This window comes from Nicotiana tabacum, chromosome 18, assembly GCF_000715075.1.
Source record: "Nicotiana tabacum cultivar K326 chromosome 18, ASM71507v2, whole genome shotgun sequence".
Lineage (NCBI taxonomy): Eukaryota > Viridiplantae > Streptophyta > Magnoliopsida > Solanales > Solanaceae > Nicotiana > Nicotiana tabacum.
The window spans coordinates 654,829-678,870 of record NC_134097.1 but is presented as its reverse complement, the minus strand read 5'-3'; the positions used below and the strand labels follow the sequence as shown (position 1 = coordinate 678,870).

The window sequence follows — 24,042 nt, the reverse complement described above, 5'->3', positions numbered from 1 at the left end:
AGACTGTAATACAAAACAATATAGGGAACCAACTTCTCTATATGTTCCCACAGTAAATCGGCAGTAAATAAAGAACACGCAATATTTAACGTGGAAAACTCCCAACTCACGGGATTAAAAACCACTACCTACACTCGTAGGATTTCAACTTTACTAACCGAGCAACTTTAGATTACAACCTATTATAACCTAGAAATTAAACTCTTAATCCCCCACCTACTTGCAATAACTATATTGCAAACCTCTTTGTAATAACACTATTACAAAGCAACAAACCTTGACTAACTCTAGTCAAGAAACTAAACCAAACAGTGGTTTAAATCTGTCCTGCAAAGACACTTTTTGAAAGTAATATAGGATTACAAATGAAGAACAAATAACAAAGACTCAACAAACCTAAGGACTTAAGATATCTTCAATCTTTGGATTTGGTCCTTGAGGTTGCAGCAGCTTTGTTCTTGAGAGAGGTGGTGGCTAGCACTTGAGAGGATATAATTTTTTGGATTTTTTAGTGTTGGAGAGATGAAATTCCTTGCCTCATGTTGATAATATGTGTGTGTGATATCATCAAGGATAATGCAATAAAGTGTCCTTTAGTTTGGCCTTAGCAAGCTACAGCCATTACTAGAAACATAGCATTTTCCCACAAAACAATTATCAGTGGCAATTCCCACCGAAATGCAATGGAAAAATTAAAATTTTCGTTCCATAAAGAATAAATAACATTTCCCATTGACTCTTCATGGGAAAGTTTTGGCGCAAAAATGCACGCGTTTTAATTCCCTTTCATTCAGCGGGAAAATTCATTAAAAAAAAATTATATAAAACTAAAAAAAAATTTCCAGAGTAGATAGTGGGAACTTAAATAATAAATAAAAAAAGGTTTTTAAATATTCCCACAGACTTAGTGTGTATGAATTTTTTTGAATTTTTAATTTTTTTTTATAATTATGAAAAATATTTCCAACAGAACTTTCCCACGATAGTAGTGGAAACTTATTATTATTAACGTTTTACAAGTTTTCTCTTCGTCTTTAGTATTTTTCCCCTATGTCTCTCTCACTCCACGCACAGACCACGAGTTTTCACTCCATTCCCAGGTAAGTCTCTCTCTCTCTCCCTCCCTCTCACTCACTCACCCGATCTCCTTTTTCCGTTTTTGATTTCCCCCAAAACACTTCGATTTTTAGGAATTTTATACTGTTTCAAACCCTAGGTTTAAAAAATTAATGTTGTTCTATTGATTTTATACTGTTTCAAATCTCGATATATACTTTACTGAACTTTACTCATTATAACAGAAGACATCAACCTACCTAGAAGGGCTTACAGTCTTAAGGATCCAACACTGCTGTGTTACACCAGTCAGGGCAAAGTTTTCAACCATCATTCAGAGTGATATACTTCATATCTCCTATCTATAAATAGGTGAGTAAGTTCTCAGTTAACATGTTATAACCTGAGTAGTTGTTGATATATTTAGCTTGACATCTAATATTGTTGAAAACGTATGTTGTACTGTAAGTCTTTACTTTTTTATTTATGAAATAGATCTCTGTTGTTAGAGTATGCGGGGTTTTGAGATTTGTGTCTTGTGTGTGTGTGTGAATTAAGTGATGGGTGATTTGGCATTGTGGATTAAGTTGATTGTTTGTGAAAAAGATGATTTTTTAAATGTAAATTGTGAATTTTTGTTTGGTTTTCTTTAGTTAGATCAGATGCACTCTCAGTAAAATGGGTTAGCTTGGTAGATTTTTGTTTAATAATGTGTAAATTTGTCTTGTTGGTAGTAATTTAAGGTGAAAGGTGCTATGGAGCAAAGGTCAGTGGTTTCTGTAGAGTAAATAGATGGATAGATTAATGATTTTGTGCAAAGTTGAGGGTAAAAGTTCTATCATGGAGTAAAAGTTCAGATTTTTGTCTAATAATGCTGTAGAAAGCAAATCTATGGTGGAATTAGGAAGAAGAAAGAAGAGGAGTCGAGTTCTTTCTAGATATCACTGACTAGATATAGGATACGAATTCTTAGGAAAAGTGAGATTTGCAAGGGTGAAAAGTTGCTCAGCCCTTCTAGTCTCCTTCTACTTTAAAAAGCATGGCCTGCTCAGCCTTCTTTTTATGAGATTTACATTTGCCAAACTTTTTCTGCTCCAATCAACCAAAGGAATACATCTTAATTGAATCAGATCCTTTTGCGTATAACTTTTATTAGTAATATGGAGAATTCTCAAGAATATAAGCAGTTGGCAGTGATCAATTGGATTTGTTTGCTTCCTTCATGTGTGTCAGACTATTTGCTGCTTTCCACTTTTGTTTATGTCTTTTTCAGAAATGTGAAGGGAACTCCTCTCAAGTCTCAAGATATAACTTTTTTTTTAGTTTAACCATCCGATATCCGGAACTTAATAGCCCAATTAATCTGAATCACTACAACGTAGAGCCCATTAAAAGGAGAAGCGTTCCCTAAGTTATTCACTACATATTTAAGCATCTTTTCTGTAAATTTATTTGCTGCTTTATATATGTGCAGCTAAAAACTGAGTTATTATGGTTCTAACATGAGATTATTGGTAACATTGTTTTAAAGTGCCTAAAAGATGCATAAAGAGCGAATCTAATGGCAGAGATGGGAAGAAGAATAACGAAGATGATTAAGTTCTTTCCAGATGTAATTGGGAATATATAGGGAGAGAAGTCCTCACCAATTTCTTAACTATACTCCTGCTAAGTAGTCACATAAAACTGGAAAAGTACAATTGCCATATACTGAGAATAATTACTTTGCAGATAAATTGATTCTATCTTCCTAGGTTTTACTTTTTCACTTATCTCCTTCCAAATGTAAGTGGCCAAATATAGTGAGAACAGTTATCACCAATATCTTAACTAGACTTCTGCTAAATAGTCACATACAACTGAAGAAAGACAGATCTGCCATATCCTCAAATTAGTTACTATGCTGATAAAATGATTGTATCTCCCTGAGTTTTACTTTTTTACTTTTCTAGGTCTGATTAATGATATATCCAACTGAAATCTATTTTTAGTAGTTGTTTGGAAATGGATTTAAACTCTATTCTATAGTATGAATACAGAAAAGATCAGTTCAACCAAATGTCAATTTTTATATCTCAAAGAGGGATGGGGGTGGGGGAAGAGAATTTAATCTGACAAAGTTAAAGAAAAAGGAAACAGATTTGTATACGGTCGAAATAGATTTTGGCCCTCGTACGATTGATCGAGTTCGAGTGGTAAGCGACCGAAGCGAGACTCCGAGATGAGTTCCGAAGGTAGTACAAACAAGTTTCGAGCTCCAAGACCGATCGAGGAGTCGACTCGGTATCATTATCGAGCCCGTGACCAAATCGAACCGCAAGGCAACGTGAAGGTAGTTGAAGACGCACAGACTGATTGACACTCACCCCAAATGTCGAACTCGAACCAAGGCCGAGGGCTCGACCCAATAACGAGCTCGAGCCAGTATCGAGTTCGCAGACAAGAGCCGTTGCAACCGCACTAGGGGAGAGAATCTTGACGGGAATCGAGGAAGAGACAATTTATCATGGGTTTTCCACTGTATATTTTTTATTGTAAATAAAGTAAGATCCCTCTGCTATAAAAGGGGAATCCCTAGAAGCACAGGGCAGGTGGAAGAAAAGACAACTTCTCCTATTCAAGAATAAATCTCTTCAGCTCCTCATTCAATAATTCATATCCCGTTTTTATAGCCAAGAATCTAAACATTTTCATTTCTAGTACGATTTATATCAAGGTATATCACATATCCCTAGAACTACTAATAAATTCAACTATATCCGATCTTCCGGATAAACAAGATTAACATTCTATTCTGTATTTGAGTACTTACAATTCTGTTTATTTTTCTGTTACCTTGGGCAGGTTCAGTTCATTTATGCATAGCTGTGAATTTAGCATCTTTTTATCTGTTAGGGAAACAGACAAGAAGAATTTAATGTTTTTCAGTGATAAAGAATAAGCTAAATGCCCAAAGGAATAGAATGGTTCATTATTAACTATAAGTGCCGAGATGGACTGCAAGTAAAAAATGTAATACAGTACTGATTAGTATATATTGAATAAAATAAATTATGTACTTCTTTATTTAATATTTTATCTTTGTTATTGTGTAATAGATGGAACGAGTTCGTAGATGGCTGTACGGTAGAAATCATCTTAACCGTGAGGGATTGAAGGAAGAATTTGTAGAAGGTGTTAAAGGATTTATTGCTTATGCAAAAACAATTCCTGAATTCCGTAATGAAGGAACGATTAGATGTCCGTGTGCTAAGTACAATTGTATAAAGTTATTGATACCGGAGAATGTTAAAGTTCATCTTTATAGAAAGGGGTTTAGACAAATATCTGATATTCATTAAGTTCGCACTTGGACTAAATATCTGATATACATTAAGTTCAGTGATTCTGTTAGCCACTTTACTGACCATAACTTATGATATGTTCTGTTCTGCTAGTGTTTGATTATGTATAAGGTTTCTCATCTCTTCCTTGTTATCTTTACTGGTCTATTTTCTACAGGTCTTTGGTCTATTTCTTGGAGAATAATACTCATTTCATAGTTATATCACTGGGCCTTTCTTCTAAAATAGGGAAATCTGTGCTGAACTATTTTCGTGAAGCTTCTTGAAGTGTTAATTTTGTGTGCTTAATTAGGCCATACATGGGAATGAGTGTATTATGAAGAAAAAGAAAAATACATGGGAAAACAAAAGGCGAAAGTTGTTTTGTGCATTAAATGTTGCCTACTTATTTAAATACATCACAACACTTATTCTCATGTTTACTTTAAAGTTTGTGAAATAAAGATACTTACTTGCATAATTTTCTTTAATAAAATTTACTTTTATAATAATTGTAATATTTTTACAGAATAATTTCAAACAAATCTTGGAGGAGTTTATTCAAAGTCAGCCGATTGATGATCAAGGTAGGCCAATCCAACCAACCCAAAAGGAGCTCATGGACATATGGATTAAGGCAGCTGGTGGCATGCATAAGGGGAGAGTTTACGGCCTTGGTAGGTTTGATTTCGGAGTAGTTTTGGAGTGAAATGAACACTTAGTCTTTTAGTTAGTAAGCTAAGTTAGAAAAGTCAACCGGAAGTTGACTTATGAGTAAACGAATTCGGATTTGGATTTTTATGATTCGATTAGTTTCGTTGGGTGATTTTAGACTTAAGAGTGTGTCCGGAATGTAAGTTGGAGGTCCGTAGTAGAATTAGGCTTGAATTGGCGAAAGTTGGAAGTTTAGAAGTTCTTAGGCTTGAATCTGAGGTTGAGTTGGTGTTTTGGTGTTGTTTTGGGTGTTCCGAAGGTTCGACTAAGTTCGGGTAGTGATATATGACTTGTTGGAATTATTGGTTGAGGTCCCGAGGGCCTCGAGTGAGTTTCGGATAGGTTTGGGTTGTGTTGCGCTCGTTTTTCTTATGTTTCGACGCCGTTTCTTCAAGCATAAATGATATCATATTGAACACATGAGCTCCGATTTCTTTTTTGATTGAAGCATTAGATCCGTATCGTAATTTCGGACCCGTAGAAAAAAGAATCGTCGAATTTGGACATCGTATGAGGATTTTATGGTCATTTTACTAAGAATAAGGTTGCCAGATTTTATGGTCCTTCATTATAAGGTCAAATTGAGTGATTCAAAAACCTAATTTGACTACAATTTCACAAGAAATCCATTGGAGTCATAAAAAGCGAATTTCGGGATCTTTTGGTACGAGAAACGAGGCAGAATAGCTGGTAAAAAAAATATATAAAATGAGTATTTGTTCATTCAGTCATATTTTGAGTTGGGAAGCTCAGATTTGGCCGATTTTGGGGGCGATTTCCACCATAAGGATTGGGATAAGTGTTCTCTACTCAGTTTTAGTTATATTTCATGAATTCATCTTCGTTTTTGGGATTTGATTGATGATTTCAAAGTGAAATTGAGGGAGTTAGGGTTTGAGTTTTGGAGAGTTTAAGTGAGAATTTGAGGGACCAAACGGAGTCCGATTTTGATGAATTTTATATGGTTAGACTCGGGAGAGGACGAGGTTTATTATTCTGCTATTTTTTTACTAATTTTGAGACGTGGGCCCGGGGGCCGGGTTTTGGCCGATTTCGAATTTTTGGCATATTTATGTAGTTTTTATTGTGGAATTTGATTTTTAGACTATGTTGATAGTAGTATTCTGATTTTTGGTTAGATTCGGAGCTTTTAGAGACCGAGTTCAGAGACGAGGGCATCCCGGAATAGAATTTTACGCTGTTAAGGTAAGTAACAATTTTAACTCTGCCTTTGAGGGTATAAACCCAGAGAATTTGATATCGTGTGACTGTTTAGAGGTGATAACCACGCTAGGTGACATGCGTGTGGGTGTATACCTCGAGGGATTGAGACTTGGTCCGTCCCATGAGGCCTCATGGCCATCATCTGTGTTTACGTAGTTACTTGTTGTTGAACTTGTCTGCCTTCATGTTAGAGATCATGCTTTGGCTTTATTCATGCTCACATTATTTGTACTTAGTCATAGAAATTATTGTACATATTTACCTCAGTCTCTATTATTTGCTAATATGCTGTGATACTTGATGTGGGTTGTGTTCCCTTATTTGTTGATGATGGTGAGGCTGAGGCTAGTGAGGTACATGATTGAGTGAGGCCGAGGGCCTGGTTGTGAGGATATTAATACCATAGCGCGTGAGTTGTCCGCGTAGCACGTGAGTTGACCGTGCAGATCCAGGTATTGATATGATGGCACGTGAGTTGTTCGTGCTTAGCGCTTGGGCTTTAGGAGCCCCTCCGGAGTCTGTACACCCCCCAGTGAGCGCAGCGCAGAGTGTTGAGCGTTGAGTGCTGAGTGCGAGTACTGAGTGATGGAGTGACATTGCTGTGAGGTTGCATTTACTTTTGCTGTTGCTGCATTTAACTGTTAATTTTTCCTTGTAGTCTTACTGATTTATGAAATTACATGTCTACTCCTGTTTGTACTTAATTGTGGAAATAATAATTGGATTATTCTGCTTAGCTCGTCACTACTGCTCAGTTCATTAGTTATTTATGTTACTACTTAGTCGGTTGTACTCATGCTACACCCTGCACTTTATGTGCAGATCCAGGTGAGTTAGAGCGCGGCGATCGTTGAGTTCAGGCCGACTATCGTTGGAGACTGCAAGGTAGCTGCTAGCGTCCGCAGGACCTTGTTACTCCTTTTATCATTTCTTCTTTTGGACTACATTGACAGTTAGACAGTTTTATTTCTTAGTTCATAGATTTAAACGCTCATGACTTAGTGACACCCCGATATTTGGGGCTCATTTCTATATTTTCTATAATTATATTTAGAGTTGATTTAGTTTATGAAAAAAAAATTTAAATATTTTATTAAATTCTTATAATCGATTTAGTAGTAATATTTTGGGAAATAGGCTTGCCTTGTAACACGATAGGCGCCATCACGACCATGGTTAGATTTTGGATCGTGACAAGTTGGTATCAGAGCCTAGGTTACATGTCTCACGAGTCATGAGCGAGTTTAGTAGAGTCTTGCGGATCGGTACAGAGACGTTTGTACTTATCTTCGAGAGGCTGCAGAACCTTTAGGAAAACTTCACATTCTTGAATTCTTTTCGTGCGGTATTGATTCAGCTTGAAGTGTAACTCTTTGAATTTCTTACACGCATTCGTATGCGCACATGGGCGCTCGGTATCAGTTGTGCATCGACGGCTTGTGATTCCTTGGATGAGGTGCGAGATGTGATTTCTGTGTGTTGATGTCGGGCCAGTCTGGAGGACATGAGGCCGGGTTTTGACTATAGCTTGAGCACTGAGGTGTAGATTGTGTGAGCGCGTGCTTGTGGTACTTTTGGGAATATTTAAGAGAGTATTCAGCGGCCTATGAGCCTTAGGGCGGTGCGGTTTTATGCTTGGGTCTCGTGTGGTGAGCCTGGGTTGAGGATTGTAGTGTTATGGCGGGGCGAAGTATCAATTTGAAGGTAATTCAGAAGGGACTCGGATAGATAAGACATCTCGGTAGTAGGTTGGATCGGTAAGGTAATGGGTATGATTAGTTCTTTGGGTGTGTATGAGGTAATGAGTTCTACAGTGTGTAGGTTGCAGGATTCAAATTTTTTTTTATAAGAAATTTCAGATGAGTAAAAAAAATTGAATCCAAGGCTGGTGGGTTTGGTTGAATTGAGAAATTTCACTTATGTTGTGTTATCGGACCTACATTGGATAGGGGTGGCATGGGATCACCCCCGGGTATGTGGAAGGTAAGGTTATGCGGTGGTTTGATGGTTTTGAGAATAACTCTTGCCTCGTTCGAGGACGAACGTTTGTTTAAGAGAGGGAGGGTGTAACGACCTGGTCGTTCGTTCTGAGAGTTATAGCCCAATTTGCCCCATCTATACTTATTTATGTGTTGTTCAGCTGTGTTGAGTTGTATCGAGTTGGTAGGTTTGGGTTCGGAGTAGTTTTGGAGTGAAATGAACACTTAGTCTCTTAGTTAGAAAGCTAAGTTAGAAAAGTCAACCGGAAGTTGACTTATGAGTTAACGAATTCGGATTTGGATTTTTTTGATTCAATTAGCTTCGTTGGGTGATTTTAGACTTAGGAGTGTGTCCAGAATGTAATTTGGAGGTTCGTGGTAGAATTAGGCTTGAATTGGCGAAAGTTGGAAGTTTAGAAATTCTTACTCTTGAATCTGAGGTTGATTTGGTGTTTTGGTATTGTTTTGGGTGTTCCGAAGGTTCGACTAAGTTCGGGTAGTGATATATGACTTTTTGGAATTATTGGTTGAGGTCCCGAGGGCCTCGGGTGAGTTTCGGATAGGTTTGGGTTGTGTTGCGCTTGTTTTTCTTATGTTTGGACGCCGTTTCTTCAAGCATAAATGATATCATATTGAATAAATGAGCTACGATTTCTTTTTTGATTGAATCATTAGATCTGTATTGTAATTATGGACCCGTAGAAAAAAGAATCGTCGAATTTGGATATCGTATGAGGATTTTATGGTCATTTTACTAAGAATTAGGTTGCTAGATTTTTCAGATTAATTACGACATTGCCACTAATGGCGTATTTAAAAATCTGCACGATTTGCAAATATTAAAACCTATATATCACCTTCATTATAAGGTCAAATTGAGTGATTCAAAAGCCTAACTAGATTAAAATTTCACAAGGAATCTATTGGAGTCATAAAAAGCGAATTTCGGGATCTTTTGGTACGAGAAACGAGGCAGAATATCTGGTAAAAAAAAATATAAAATGAGTGTTTGTTCATTCAGTCATATTTTGAGTTGGGAAGCTCAGATTTGGCCGATTTTGGGGGCGATTTCCACCATAAGGATTGGGGTAAGTGTTCTCTACTCAGTTTTAGTTATATTTCATGAATCCATCTTCGTTTTTGGGATTTGATTGATGATTTCAAAGTGAAATTGAGGGAGTTAGAGTTTGAGTTTTGGAGAGTTTAAGTGAGGATTTGAGGGACCAAACGGAGTCCGATTTTGATGAATTTTATATGGTTAGACTCGGAAGAGAACGAGGTTTATTATTCTATCATTTTTGACTGATTTCGAGATGTGGGCCTGGGGGGCGGGTTTTGGCCGATTTCGGAGTTTTGGCATATTTAGGTAGTTTTTATTATGGAATTCGATTCTTTAGACTCTATTGATAGTAGTATTCTGATTTTTTGTTAGATTCGGAACTTTTGCAGACCGAGTCCAGAGACGAGGGCATCCCGGAGTAGGATTTTACGCTGTTAAGGTAAGTAACAGTTTTAACTCTCGCTTTGAGGGTATAAACCCGGAGAATTTGATATCGTGTGACTGTTTGGAGGTGATACCCATGCTAGGTGACGGGCGTGCGGGTGTATACCTCGAGGGATTGAGACTTGGTCCGTCCCGTGAGGCCTCATGGCCACCATATGTGTTTACGTAATTACTTGTTGTTGAACTTGTCTGCCTTCATATTAGAGATCATGCTTAGGCTTAATTCATGCTCACATTATTTGTACTCAGTCATAAAAATTATTGTAGATGTTTACCTCAGTCTCTATTATTTGTTAATATGTTGTGATACTTGATTTGGGCTGTGTTCCTTTATTTGTTGATGATGGTGAGGCTAGTGAGGTACATGATTGAGTGAGGCCGAGGGCCTGGTTATGAGGATATTAATACCATAGCGCGTGAGTTATCCGCGTAGCACGTGAGTTGATCGTGCGGGTCCAGGTATTGATACCATAGCGCGTGAGTTGTCCGCGTAGCACGCGAGTTGACCGTGCAGATCCTGGTATTGATATGATGGCACGTGAGTTGTTCATGCTTAGCGCTTGGGCTTTGGGAGCCCCTCCGGAGTCTGTACACACCCCCAGTGAGCGCAGAGTGTTGAGCGTTGAGTGCTGAGTGATGGAGTGACATTGCTGTGAGGTTGCATTTACTTTTGTTGTTGCTGCATTTACCTCTTAATTTTTCTTGTAGTCTTACTGATTTATAAAATTACCTGTCTACTCCTATTTGTACTTAATTGTGGAAATAATAATTGGATTATTCATCTTAGCTCGTCACTACTGCTCAGTTTCTTAGTTATTTATGTTACTACTGAGTCGGTTGTACTCATGCTACACCCTGCACTTTATGTGCAGATCCAGGTGAGTTAGAGACTGCAAGGTAGCTGCTATCGTCCGGAGAACCTTGTTACTCCTTTTATCATTTCTTCTTTTGGACTGTATTGACAGTTAGACAGTTTTATTTCTTAGTTCATAGATTTAGACGCTCATGACTTAGTGACACCCTGATGTTTGGGGCTCGTTTCCATATTTCAAAAATTATATTTAGAGTTGATTTAGTTTATGAGAAATTCAAATATTGAAATGTTTTATTTAATTCTTATAATCGGTTTAGTAGTAATATTGGGAAATATGCTTGCCTTGTAACACGATGGCGCCATCACGACCATGGTTAGATTTTGGGTCGTAACATTCGTACTTCTAGATTGTGTGGTTCTTATTCTTCCTCACATTGCTCTGTTGATGTGGATGAGTTTGAGCAATTGAATAGGAAGGTGGCGAACATTACTGAGTTGTATATGCAAGAAAGGGATGCAAGGGAGGAAGAGGCGAAGCGGAGGGAGGAAGAAGATAGGCGAAGAGAGGAAGAGGAAAGGCAAATGGAGGAAGAAATGAGGCGAAATGACGAGGCATTAAGACTTGTCACTAGTGATGTTGAAAGCCTCAAGTCTCGCATAAACTCTCTCTTAGCATCTGGTACATTTCCTCTGCCCCGTTCTCCGGCATCATCTGATGATAATTAAGGAGTAGTTTTTTGTATTAATTTATCTTGGATGGTACTTTGGATGTTGAATATTGAATGTTGGGTTTTTGAGTTTTTGTTCTACTCTGTTTAGTTGGATATTGTTTATGAAATGGATTGAATTAGATGTTTTTTATGAAATGACTTGGATTGAATGTTGAGTTTGGTATTTGAATGCTTAATTGTATTTAGTCTTGTATTGTTGGTTATACATTCAGTTTGGCAAGTGGTGTAGTTCTAAAAAGAGAATTGGCCTTCAAAATATTTTTCAGATTTCCCACGGATTTTCCACTGATGCTGTGGAAAGTTTTATTCCTTTTTCCCGAAATTTTAATATTTTTCACTGATTCTCCTGGGAATGTTCATATATTTATTTTCCGATTATGCATACTTCCCACTACTGCCATGGGTAATTAAAAAATTGTTAAATTAATTTTAATACTTCCCACAGAGTTGGTGGAAAATTTAAAAAAATTAAATTATTATATTTTCTTACTCTTATCAGTATTGTCGTGGAAAATTCCACTATGTGACCCCACCAAAATGCTTTCTGGGAAATTCTATGGGAATTACCCACGACGGTCCTTGGAAATTATTTTTTCACTAGCCTTTTTTTCCCACCGAGCATCTCCCCTAGGAATGTCGTGGGAATATTTAAATTTCACACGGATTTTCCACCGATATGTCAGTGGAAAAAGACTGTGTTTCTAGTAGTGAGCTGTGTTGTTGTGCTGCTGCCAGATGCTACAGTGCAGTAGCCTGCCAGACGATACAGTGCATCAGCTTTTACAGCTGTAGAGTTGACTGCGCGACGAACAGGGGGAACTGATCCATATTTGTTCCCTCTGTTATTCCCTTATTTTATTTCATTGAGAATTGAACTAGACATCTGACTAGTTACTCTGAACGCAAGTGTCACGACCCAAACTAACCCTCCGTAATGTGTCGTGATGGCGCCTAGTCTTTACGACTACGTAAGCCTAATATTACGAAAATTATAAAGAAAACACAACATCTTAAAGATAAACAGCATGTTGTGAATAGCCAAGAGTAGTACCACTCGACATATACAAAATAATTTCCCAAGACTCGGAATATCACTAAGTCACAAGCTGCTATAATCTATGTAGCTCTATACAAAAGTCTGAAGATAATAAAGAAAATCTCTAGGCGAGGGAGTAGAAGGGGACTCCAAAGATCTGCGGACGCAAGCAGTAGTACTTTGAAGTCTCCTAAAATCAGCAACATGCACTAACCCCGAGGCTGATAGCTCGCACCTGGATCTGCACACGAAAATATGTGCAGGAAAGGGCATGCGTACACCACAATGGTACCCAGTAAGTGTCAAGTCTAACCCTGATCGAGTAGTGACGAGGTCAGGTCAAGGCCCTACCGGAGTAAATATAATAAATTAAAACAGTAAAAGATATAAGTAAAATTTACGGTAACAAAGTTAAAGAAATCCTTGAAAATTTAACAGTTAAGGGAGCTCTCGGTTCAGAACAAGGTAAACACAGTGGAAAATCTCTCGGGATACCGTCCCGTAGTTTTAAATGAATATGCAGTGCTGGGGGATCTTCCGAAATATGTCTGTAGTCCCAAAGTAAATATGCAGTGCTGGGGGATCTCCCGAAATACGTCTGTAGTCCCAAAGTAACTATGCAGTGCTGGGGGATCTCCCGAAATACGTTTGTAGTCCCAAAGTAACTATGCAGTGCTGGGGGATCTCTCGGAATATGTCCGTAGTCCCAAAGTAAATATGCAGTGCTGGAGGATCTCCCGGAATACGTCTGTAGTCCCAAAGTAAATATGCAGTGTTGGGGGATCTCCCGGAATATGTCCGTAGTCCCAAAGTAAATATGCAGTGCTGGGGGATCTCCCGGAATACGTCTGTAGTCCTAAAATAAATATGCAGTGCTGGGGGATCTCCCGGAATACGTCCGTAGTCCCAAAGTAAATATGCAGTGCTAGGGGATCTCTCGGAATACATCCGTAATCCCAAAATAAATATGCAAGATAGGGGGATCTCTCGAAATACGTCAGTAGTCCCAATTTAAATATGCAACGCAAGATGAAACGGTAGGTATGACATCGAGTTATACGGTTTATACTGAACACAGATAAGGAAAATAGGGACTTAACTAAGCATGGCGCACAAAATGTCAAATAGGCAGTTAAAACACGTAAGCATGCTCCCCTAATCTAAGCTAAACAATTAAACGTATTGGTGAAATTTAATAAGGGAAAACAGTTTATGAATTAGAAAGGGAAAAACGGGATTTTTGCAATAATAGCCCATGTACGTACTCGTCACCTCACGTACACGGCGCCCACACATCAATTAATATCAAAAATCTTAAGGGAAAAGTCCCCAACACAAGGTTAGGTAAGACACTTACCTCGAACCGCTCAAATCACCTCAATATCACATTCTTCCCACGAGTATCCGACTCCAAATGGTCCGAATCTATTCAAATTAATTTCATAATCTAAATATAACTACAAGTAACTAATTTAGCTAATTAATTCTAAGCTAAGGCGTGAAATTAGGAAAAACGCCCAAAAAGTCTCCCCGACCCACGTCTCAGAATCGGGTAAAAATTATAAATTATGAAGACCCATTCACTCACGAGTTCACTCGAACAAAAATCATCTAAATCTGACGTCAAATTCCCATTCAAATCTCAGATTTTCAATTGGGGAACCTTTTCCCCCATTTCCAAACTTCTACCCTCATTTTCCTTAATTAAATGAGGAAAACAACAATATATTAATGTATTATGATCAAAATAGAGTTTCAATTAGTTACCCAATAGTTCTCCTTCAAAATCCCTCGAGAAATCGTCTCCCACCGAGCTCTAAATCGAATTTTGTGTTATGAAATTTCAAACCCTCGAAATCCTCTTTTCTGCCCAGCGATTTCCGCACCTGCGGACCTAGGACCGCACCTGCGGACAATCCATCGTAGGTGCGAAGTCCACTTACTTGGGCTGGGTCCGCACCTGCGCGCATGAGTTCGCACCTACAGATGCGCTTCTTTGCGGAACCTTGGGTCCTTCTCACCTCCGCATCTGCGACTGCCCTTCCGCAGATGCGGCTCCGCTCCTGCGGCTCACTCGTCGCATCTGCGACCACTGTCTCCCTGACCTAAAAGCGCACCTGCAATCCCAGCCTCGCTTCTGCGAGGCCGCACCTGCGGACTCCCCACCGCAGGTGCGAAAACACCAGAACCAGCAACTCCAAAAATTCCTCTAAGTCCTAGTTCATTCCATTAAGCTTTCGGAACACACCCGAGGCCCCCGGGACCTCAACCAAATATACAACCAATCCTAAAACACCATACGAACTTAGTCGAGCCTTCAAACCACATCGAACAACATCAAAATCATGAATTAAGCACGGATTCAAGCATAAGAATTTAAAATTTTCCAAATTTTACAAACGACGCCGAAACACGTCAAATCTAGTCCGAATGACCTTAAATTTTACACACATGTCACAAATAAAACTACGAACCTATAGCCACTTTTTGAATTTCATTCCGAGCTCGATATCAAATTTTTCACTATCGGCTGAAATCGCCGAAAAACTAACTTTCGCCAATTCAAGCCTAAATCTACTACAGACCTCAAAAACACATTTCGGACGCACTCCTAACCCCAAAATCACTCAACGGAACTAACGGAGTCGACGGAATTCTATTCTGGATCCGTCTTCACACAGTTTCGACTACGGTCCAAACTCTAAGGCTTAAACTCACAACTAGGGACTAAGTGTCCCAAAACTCTCTAAATTCCATAACAAATCACTCCGGTAAGTCCCAAAAGCAGAAACATATATGGAGAAAGCAGATATTAGGGGATCAGGGCTCTAATTCTCAAAACGACCGGCCTGGTTGTTACAGCAAGAAAACTAATTATATCGGGTTCCTTATCTGATTCTCTCATGAAATTTGTCAAATCATCAAAACAAAAGACGCATAACTTATCATCTCTCTCTCTCTCTCTCTCTCTCTCTCTCTCTCTCATATATATATATATATATATATATATTTTCACTCACGCCTCTTTCACAGATTGGGGGGTTGGGGGGGGGGGGCGCTAAAATAGTGTACTTATGATGACCCCCTCTCCCCGGGTATACACTCTTAGAATTGACTGCTAGAAAGCCAAATAATTACCAAAATTACTTTATTTTTAATTCATATTCTGTCCCTCTTGGATGTTGAGCCAACTTAGACCTCATTTGTTTGCACTTAATAAGAGTCTGAATCTATATCAATCAGATCTCAGCCCATTAAGTGTATTTATTTTTTTATTTTTAAAAAGTATGAATAGGTCTGATTGGGTCTGTTTTGGTTAGACCTTTAATTGAGTCTTAATTCCGTTCAGAGGCTAAAAATACAGAAAATACACGCCTCTCTTTTCGGTGCTCCTTTTCTGTCTCTTGAAATCAGACTATTTCTTCTAAATCCAAAACAACTTTCATCCTTCATGCGTCTCTCTCTTCAACGATCAAGCAGCCACCGAATCTTTTTCTTGGTAAGATTTTGAAAATTCTACTTGAAATTCTCCATCTTGTTTCCACTTTTCTAATGGTAAATTTCAGTTTCGAGTTTAGGGTTTAAAAATATCCCTTTTAAAATATGTTTGACTTGTGGCTAAAATAAAAGGATGTATTGATAAAAATTACGGGTATAGATGGGATGGGTTAATTTCAATACAAAGAAGAACATTGTCGATAGTTTGACAAAGTGTTACTTTGAGTATTCTTTCTTGGCCTTGGCTTCATTTTGTTTGGGTTTGTTGGAATTTTGTTTGATGAGGAGTGGTGAAATCTTTGCATATATATGGTCTGTATTGAATTTTTAGGCTTCAATTCTTTTCACTAAAGCAAAACTTTGTATGTATATATACACATAGAATAATTTTTTAACCAAAGAAATTAGAAAAGATAAGTTTTTAAGTATGAACTTCTGGAAATAGCTGTGATGATCTAGTTGTCAATGGTCAAGTTTACTCTTTTAGTTCACATGTAGTTCACATCCTGCAATTGAAGTTCAAGTTTATAGTTCACATCCTGTAGTAGAAGTTCAAGTTTATAAAACAGAAGAAAATCCCATTCAAAAAAAAAAGAAAGATAAGAAATAGTTTATGTATGATCATATAAAGCAAAGTCATAATAGCAGCTAGCAGTACATCTATCTCTTCCTTGAGAGAAAATGTCATTCGTCATGTATACATATCTTTTTTGTAAGATTTATATCTCACTGCTTTATGAATATTTGTATGCTATTGCTCTTGAATTATTCGTCATATGTTACATGTTCTATAATTGAACCATGCTTTATTTTGTTTATTCAAGAAAAGCTTCGTTACTTTCTCATTTGTTTCCTATTTTATGTTTAAGATCATACCATTTTCTACATCTTTGCAATCTACATACAGATTATTTACTTAGAAATATACAACTTATCTTTTTGGCTTTTTACTTTATTTCTTGATTGTCTCTGTTTTTTTTAATATTAGTCGATGTTTTTTAATCACTATAATCTTATATTTCAGATATGGAATCTAATAAAAATGTAAGAGTGAGTTAGAGAAATATGGATATGGTAAAAACGTTTTTAGAAACTTGTATTCAAGAAGTATCTTTAAACGGAAGACTTGGAAGTAGTTTGAAGCCGGATTCATGGAACAAGGTTAAGTTAGTTCTGGAGACTTTTCATGGTTTTAAAGTTAACCAAAAGCAGATGAAGAATCACTATGATTATCTAAGAGAAAAGTATCAAGCTTGGTTGCCGATAACTAAAAAGACTGGCAATATTTATGATCCAGCAACTAATACCATTCTAATGTCTAATAGTGAGTGGGATGAGTACATAAATGTTAGTTCATTATCCATTAATGTTTTCTTTTTTTCTTTGTAGAAAATGGTTTGACGTGTATATTAGAAGTATGATCTTATATATTTGGATATAAGCGCATCCAAAAGCCAAGACATTGATGAGTTCACCTCTACCCTTCCCGAATCTTTGTACTGCACTTTTCGAGGGTTCTACTGCAACCGGCATTCATGGTTGGAGTCCAAGTTGTTCAACTCCCCGACCTGGTGTCTCATCTTTATCTACTAATGTAGATATAGATACCCTTGATTATGTTGAAGATCTACATGGTGACAAAAATGATGGAACTTCTATTAATTCTCTAGTTTCAACAGAAAGGAAAAATACGGGAAAGAAAAGAAAAACCACACTGTCTCGAGTAGAAATTGATGATAAGATGAGTACTGCTTTGGAGCTATTGATTAAAAAAAATAGTGCGCCTAATGTTGAGGAATGTATGATAAAATTAGAGGGACTTGGATGGGAAGAACCGTTATACAGTGCAACTGTTAGTATACTTTGCGAAGGTGATAGCTATAGACACGCATGGATGCAAATGACAGAGGTCGACAAATTGGAGAGTTGGGTCAAAGCTATGGGGGAAAAATAGGAATGCTTTAATTTTGCTAATTAATTAGCTGGAATATGTTTTAGATGTTGATTTTATGCAATATTTTCTTTATTATTTTTCAATTGGTATCTATTATGAAACTTTGTGATACTATATTATGCTTTGAATAAATTTATTCGTGAAATACACTTTTTCAGTATTTGTTTATGCTTGATGACTATATAATAAACTTTTATAATGACTTTGTTGTGCTTCTGTAATTTCTTGTGCTTATAGAATATATTTCATGTCGTGCTTACTATTGCTTATTATATTTTTCTCTTTGTTAAAACAGGTTGGACATGGATATCGACGATCAAATATTGTTGTTGATGTGCTTGTATTGGCATAGAAATAGTTTTAGACTGGAGTATGATCAAAGAAATAAAGATCTAACTTCATCTTTATTTGGTCAAAAGTATACGTTGGAACTATTGTCAGACAATAATCGACAATGTATAGAATTGATGCGCATGTCACGTGATGCATATGTTAGGTTATGTCAACATTTTAGGCACAATGGATAGCTCACAGATAGCAAACATATATTTGTCGAAAAGAAGATAGCAACATTCTTAACAATTATAGGACATAACGAGCGTTTTGTGGTTATTAAGAGAAGATTTCAACATTCTTCGCAAACAGTGCATAAGTACTTTCATGAAGTTCTTGACGCAATGATGAAATTTGCAAATGAGATGATAGAACCTACAACATTTGATACGAATCTGAATATTCCTTGTGCTAATAACAGGTTACGAAGAATTTTTAAGGTATTATTTATTATACTACTATCTTTATAGAATTTCACAAGAAATATTTTTTTCTTTACTTTTAACTTAAATTTATATATTGGCAGGGAGCAATAGGTGCACTAGATGGGACATTAATACATGTTGTTGTTCCGGTTAATCAACAGATTATGTACAGAGGAAGAGGAAAGGGTAAATGTTATCAGAATGTTCTGGCAATGTGTGACTTCAATATGGTCTTTACTTATGTTTATGCTGGATGGGAAGGGGTAGCACATGATGCACGTGTTCTAACAAAAATTGTATCTAACCCAGAAAATAGCTTTCCATTCCCCCCCAGCTAGTAAGTGATACAACTTAAACAACTGAAATAATATTTTAGCTTTTCAATATGATCACGTAACTCGTTTTTCTTAATGTCAGACAAATACTATCTATGTGATGCGGCATATCCTAGCACGGGTAAGGCCTCATTTGTTTTTTTTAAAGATTAAGACGTCTGAATCTGAATGCACGTCTGAATATTAAGATGTGGTATGTAGATCTGAACACTGAATGATTAAGATTGTTTGTTTTTCAACATCTGAATACGTATAATATATTTATATTTCAACATAAAAAAATATACATTTCAAAAAAAAAAAGTGATTAAATACTATATCAATTAGTGAAAATATTAACTTGAACAAAAAAGTTATTATTTGAGATAAATTGAAATATTATAAGATATAAATCAATATTTTATGTTTGATCCAATTGTTAAACTATTTGAACTATAAATGAAAATTATATATCAATAACAACAATTGTAGTAACGAAATGTAACCAAAACAAAAATATTGAACGTAAATTTATCTTCTAATCAAACTTATCCAACAAATTAAAACAATAAACTCAAAACTAGTTATAATTTAGATGCACAAATATTAGAATATTTGAAGATCTAATTGATAATTAGATCAAGTTTTAACATTCAAACACTGAAAAAAATACTTTAAATGACTAAAATAAAAAACTCTCAAGTATTTCCTCTTCTTTGTACTAGTTTGAGTGCGAGTTGCTCGTGCATATCATTCATCATCTGAGAATCTTCAACTGTCCAGCTAGGTCCATCAGTTTCACTCAATACTTCTTCATGTTGCTGTTCTTCGTCAAATATTACTTGAGGCAAATCAAACTGATTAAACAAATCATCATTGATGCGCTCCTTTTTGATAAAATTATTAACCGCAAAACATGCAATAACAATATCTCTTTGGATATCATTAGGATATGGAGGCATCTTATCCAATATCAGGAATCTTGCTTTCAATACTCCATAAGCACGCTCGATGACATTTCTAAGTTGTGCATGCGCATGATTAAAGTTTTCCTCCTTAGTTATAGCACGCATGCGATGATAATCTCAACACGTGCTTCTATAGTGTAATTGAAGGGCAGGGCACGTGAGAGGCATTTGCACGAATTAAATGACATTCGTCGATTGACTCATTAAATAGTTAGCTCAAACTTTCGTTTGTTTTGTGACCTAAATTTCATCTTTAACGGTAATATTATCGTTGTGCTATATATATCACTACTAAAAAATAGAAATTAGCGATATATGAATTCTTTAACATAATAAATCCATCGCTTATCCTATTTAGCGACAGATTATCAAAAACTTTATTTGGTACGAACGATTTAGTAATAAATTAGCAACAAAGTTCGTAGCTAATTTTAATTTTTTTGTTATAGGAACTTCCGTCCAAAAATATTAAAGGCAAACATTTTGTTAAAGCATAAGGTAGAACAAATTCAAGTATAACCATCATACAAATAGCTAGCTTTACCCGGAAGGAACTTGCGTACTTTATATTAACATTAAACGACATGCTAATTTGTATCATGTGTAAGAAAACTTTAAATAGTTGAAGCTTATAACATGGTAAAAATAAGTCAAAGCATTCTAATGTGGGGAAAATCCTTAACAAATCATGAAATTTCATTTAAAAATACATTTTAAAATGTTAGTAAACAACAACAACAACCCAGTATAATCTCACTAGTGGGGTCTGGGGAGGATAGTGTGTACGCAGACCTTACCTCCACCCTGGGGTAGAGATGCTGTTTCCGATAAACCCCGGCTCCCTCCCTCCAAGAACTCCCCACCTTACTCTTGGGCTGACTCGAACTCACAACCTCTTGGTTGGAAGTGGAGGGTGCTCACCACTAGAGCAACCCACTCTTGTCTAAAATATTAGTAAAAAAAAAAGTAAAAAAAAATCACATAAACTAAGAACCCGTTTGGACATAAAAAAAAATTTACTTTTTTTGGAAAAAATTTCACTTTTTTTCCAAAATCAGTGTTTGGCCATATTTTTTTAAATTTTCACTTGAAGATGGATTTTGAAATTTTTTAAAAATTTGAAAAACTCCAAAAAATCTGTTTTTCAAAATTTTCACTTAGATCACTCACAAAACTTCAAAAAACAACCCAAAATTATATTCATGTCCAAACACAACTCTAATTTTCAAATACCATTTTCACTTTAAAAAAAAATTCCACTTTTTTCCTAAATTTTACAATTCTTATGTCCATTTTTACAATTCTTATGTCCAAACGCCCACTAAAACAGTGGGAACGAAGGAGTACAATTTTTTTACAAAAGAGAATATAAAAACTAATATTAATATATGTATTCAATATTTTTACTTCTTACAACATTGTTATATGTCTAATTCATAGTAAAATTTTAAACAACATTCTTATCTGATATTAATCCAAATATTAATAAAGAGTGTAAAAATTGTACAAATTAGAAATGATTTATAAAAATACAAAAAGAAAATAAACAAATCGATGCGGAGAACACTTTCATACAAAATTACTAACACGTTACTATATATTTACACAAAATACTTCCAATAACACCCAACATAGAATTGCAACACTCCTCCCTTACCACTTAGCTAAACCACAACATCAATTAAAGGAGAAAAAAATAAAGGGACACATAAAGAGAGGAGGCTATTAATACAGACTAATTAAATTTCCGACATATTTTTTTATTTTTCCATAACTTTTCTACACATAATTAATTAAGTGTTACTACACTCTGGAGGAAACCCCTGAGGAAATCTCTTAGTATCAGCACAATAATTATATATCATGAACTTCTGCTGCACCCATCTTAATCTTTCTTGGCTCACAGGATCCAATTTTGCTGCTAAAATTGTGCAATTTGAATTAGAATTAGAATTAGAAGTGCAAGTGTGGGCATTGAAGTTTCTATAAGAGGCAGAGAAAGGGGCATTGCTCCAATCAGTCTTGATTAAACCACCCCTCGTTGCCCATTGATCAGCATCCCATAAGCTTGAGTATAACTTCATTGGTTGTGATTTTGGGAATGCCACACCTTTATCTTCCAAATTCTTGAACTCCCTTATTGGTACATTGTCCACTGAAAAACTGAAATCATTTTGAAGTTGGAGACAAAAGAATGTCAATATGTGCAGTTTAAATTCAATATACTGATAGTATGTAAGAACAATTTTTGTGTTATCATGTCATCAAAAAGATAACTATTATTAATTGTCCTTCAAAGACACGAATAATAATGTGAAAAATAATGCTTGTTATAATAAACGGAGCGAGGAATCAGGATTTGAACCGTATGTGTTTCTAAATTATATGGTAATAATACAACTTTAGCTGATCGAGAACATGAATCTTGATAGAAGAATGTGAAAGTCGAGAATTAGAGTAAAATGTTAGGTTACTAAACGTTTTTCTTTTCCATACCGATAATATTCGCATTGCTCTTGCATTCCTTTAGGCTTAGTTTTTACCATATGTTGTTCTGTTTCTTACTCCTATCCACTTTATTGTCTCTTTCACTTCGGTTTACCCAATATCGTGTTGTTGGTACTATTTATTGTTATTGCTTCTTTCTCATATTTTATTGTGACTTGGGTCTATAAAAAATATTCTCTCTATCTTCACAACAGTAGAGATAAGGTCGCATACATCCTATCCCGACCCCATTTGTAGGATTCTCACTGAGTTTGCTGCCAGACATAAGGTGATAGAGTGTTAATAAATGAGTTCAGAATTAATATTTGAAATGTCAATTTAGATAAGTTAAAAAAAAACACTTGGCCTAGTTACTATTTTCGTGGTACGCAAAAACATTTTTAGAAGTAAAAGAAATACGCAACTCCTTAAAAAAAATTGTTAGACTACTTACACAATCGTCTGTGGATTCCAAAGGACAGAGTAAGTGTGGAAATCAGCAGTAGGATCAAACCACAAGTGGAATTGCTGCTCTCTTTCACCTTTGCCTTGTGTATACACATTTGTATGCACAGTGTATGGCTCTCCACTCAAATTCCCAAGAAACTCAAAGTCTATCTCATCATGGTTTGATCCTTGTGATGACAACTAAATTTAAAAAAAAAAAAAAAAAAATCACACCCACATTAGAAAAATAACAAATAATATCAATAACCATATCACAACAACTTTACCAGTTACGCCAAGACTCCATTAATAATAATCTAATACAAAAAAACAAAACAAAAAAAATTACATAGTAAGCAGTGACAGTGCCAGCAGAATTTCCAGGGACTAATTTGATCTGCATATCAATTTTACCAAACAAGTATTCTTTCTTTGATTCGAAGCCAGAGCCAGAAGTATTATCAAGTGTAAGAGTAAGAAGCTCCCCATTATTTAGTATCTTCCCCCTACCATTTCCCCACGTAATACCAAAATCTTGGTTAAGATCACTAGCAGAATTTTCAACAAAGAAAAAACTTATGAGTGTTACTACAAGCAAACTAAGTTTAATATTAAAAGAAGACAAAGAAGCCATTTCTAGAGTATATATTTTGTAAGCTGTTTAAGTGTTATTAGTGGAATGAGAATGAAAATGGAATTGCATTGCCTTTTTATAGAGGAATGAAAATGGAAGAGACAAAATTGTGTCCTGAAAAGGAGGTTCAATGGATGCCATGTGGAGGTAAAAAGGAACAAAGAGTTGTCGACGTACAGCTTGCATATAAAATGGTTGAATAGATAAAGGTAAGTTTGTGAATATAAAATGGTTAAATTAATAAATAGCTCGGTTTGTTCATTACTCCATTATTGATGATAAGAAATTTGTAAGTATATTACAGTTAAATTTTTTTATAATAATCTCTTTGTTCCGATATTTTTAATTATTATAATAAAATATTATTATAGAGGACATATTTTTTTAATATAATATAAAAATTAATTTCAAAATAAATTTAACTTTTATTATAAATGACTATTATATAAAAATACTGTTACAGAGAAGTTTGATTCTATATTTATTTAATTATTACACATTTGGTGCACTAAAAATTACGTTCGGTTACATTTTTGTCATTGTAAGAGTAGATTTTGTAATTAACACTAGTACTAAATTTCATCAAATATTTAACTTTCTG

General features: G+C 35.8%; 1 protein-coding gene and 1 long non-coding RNA gene across 10 annotated transcripts; one reads left to right on the top strand and one right to left on the bottom strand.

Moving 5' to 3' along the window:
- Positions 1-988: 988 nt before the first annotated feature.
- On the top strand, positions 989-18,977 carry LOC107813937 (uncharacterized). Of its 9 annotated transcripts, none has more exons than XR_012701817.1 (7): positions 989-1,100; positions 1,302-1,428; positions 4,909-5,056; positions 6,233-6,299; positions 7,140-7,435; positions 10,935-11,293; positions 17,269-18,001. It is a non-coding gene; the product is annotated as an uncharacterized LOC107813937 (long non-coding RNA). The 9 variants fall into 9 exon arrangements; XR_012701819.1 differs by lacking the exons at positions 10,935-11,293; positions 17,269-18,001 and adding exons at positions 9,746-9,795; positions 10,673-10,861 and having other exon boundaries at positions 7,140-7,202; XR_012701818.1 differs by lacking the exons at positions 10,935-11,293; positions 17,269-18,001 and adding exons at positions 9,729-9,795; positions 10,673-10,861 and having other exon boundaries at positions 7,140-7,202.
- Positions 18,978-21,440: 2,463 nt separating this feature from the next.
- LOC107822212 (putative xyloglucan endotransglucosylase/hydrolase protein 25) lies at positions 21,441-23,503 on the bottom strand. Its single transcript, XM_016648729.2, has 3 exons — positions 23,157-23,503; positions 22,815-23,008; positions 21,441-22,036 (listed from the first exon to the last, which is right to left on the bottom strand). The coding sequence occupies exons 1-3, from the start codon at positions 23,439-23,441 to the stop codon at positions 21,667-21,669; spliced, it is 849 nt and encodes a 282-aa protein (XP_016504215.1). The 5' UTR covers positions 23,442-23,503; the 3' UTR covers positions 21,441-21,666.
- Between the last annotated feature and the right edge of the window lie 539 nt (positions 23,504-24,042).

Excerpts from the sequence above, each read along its gene's own strand:
- LOC107822212 (XM_016648729.2), bottom strand. The coding sequence starts at position 23,441 with ATGGCTTCTTTGTCTTCTTTTAATATTAAACTTAGTTTGCTTGTAGTA. Across the intron at positions 23,009-23,156 it reads GCACTGTCACTGCTTACTAT|TTGTCATCACAAGGATCAAA; the intron begins GTAATTTTTTTT and ends TTTTAAATTTAG. Across the intron at positions 22,037-22,814 it reads TGGAATCCACAGACGATTGT|TTTTTCAGTGGACAATGTAC; the intron begins GTAAGTAGTCTA and ends AAATGATTTCAG.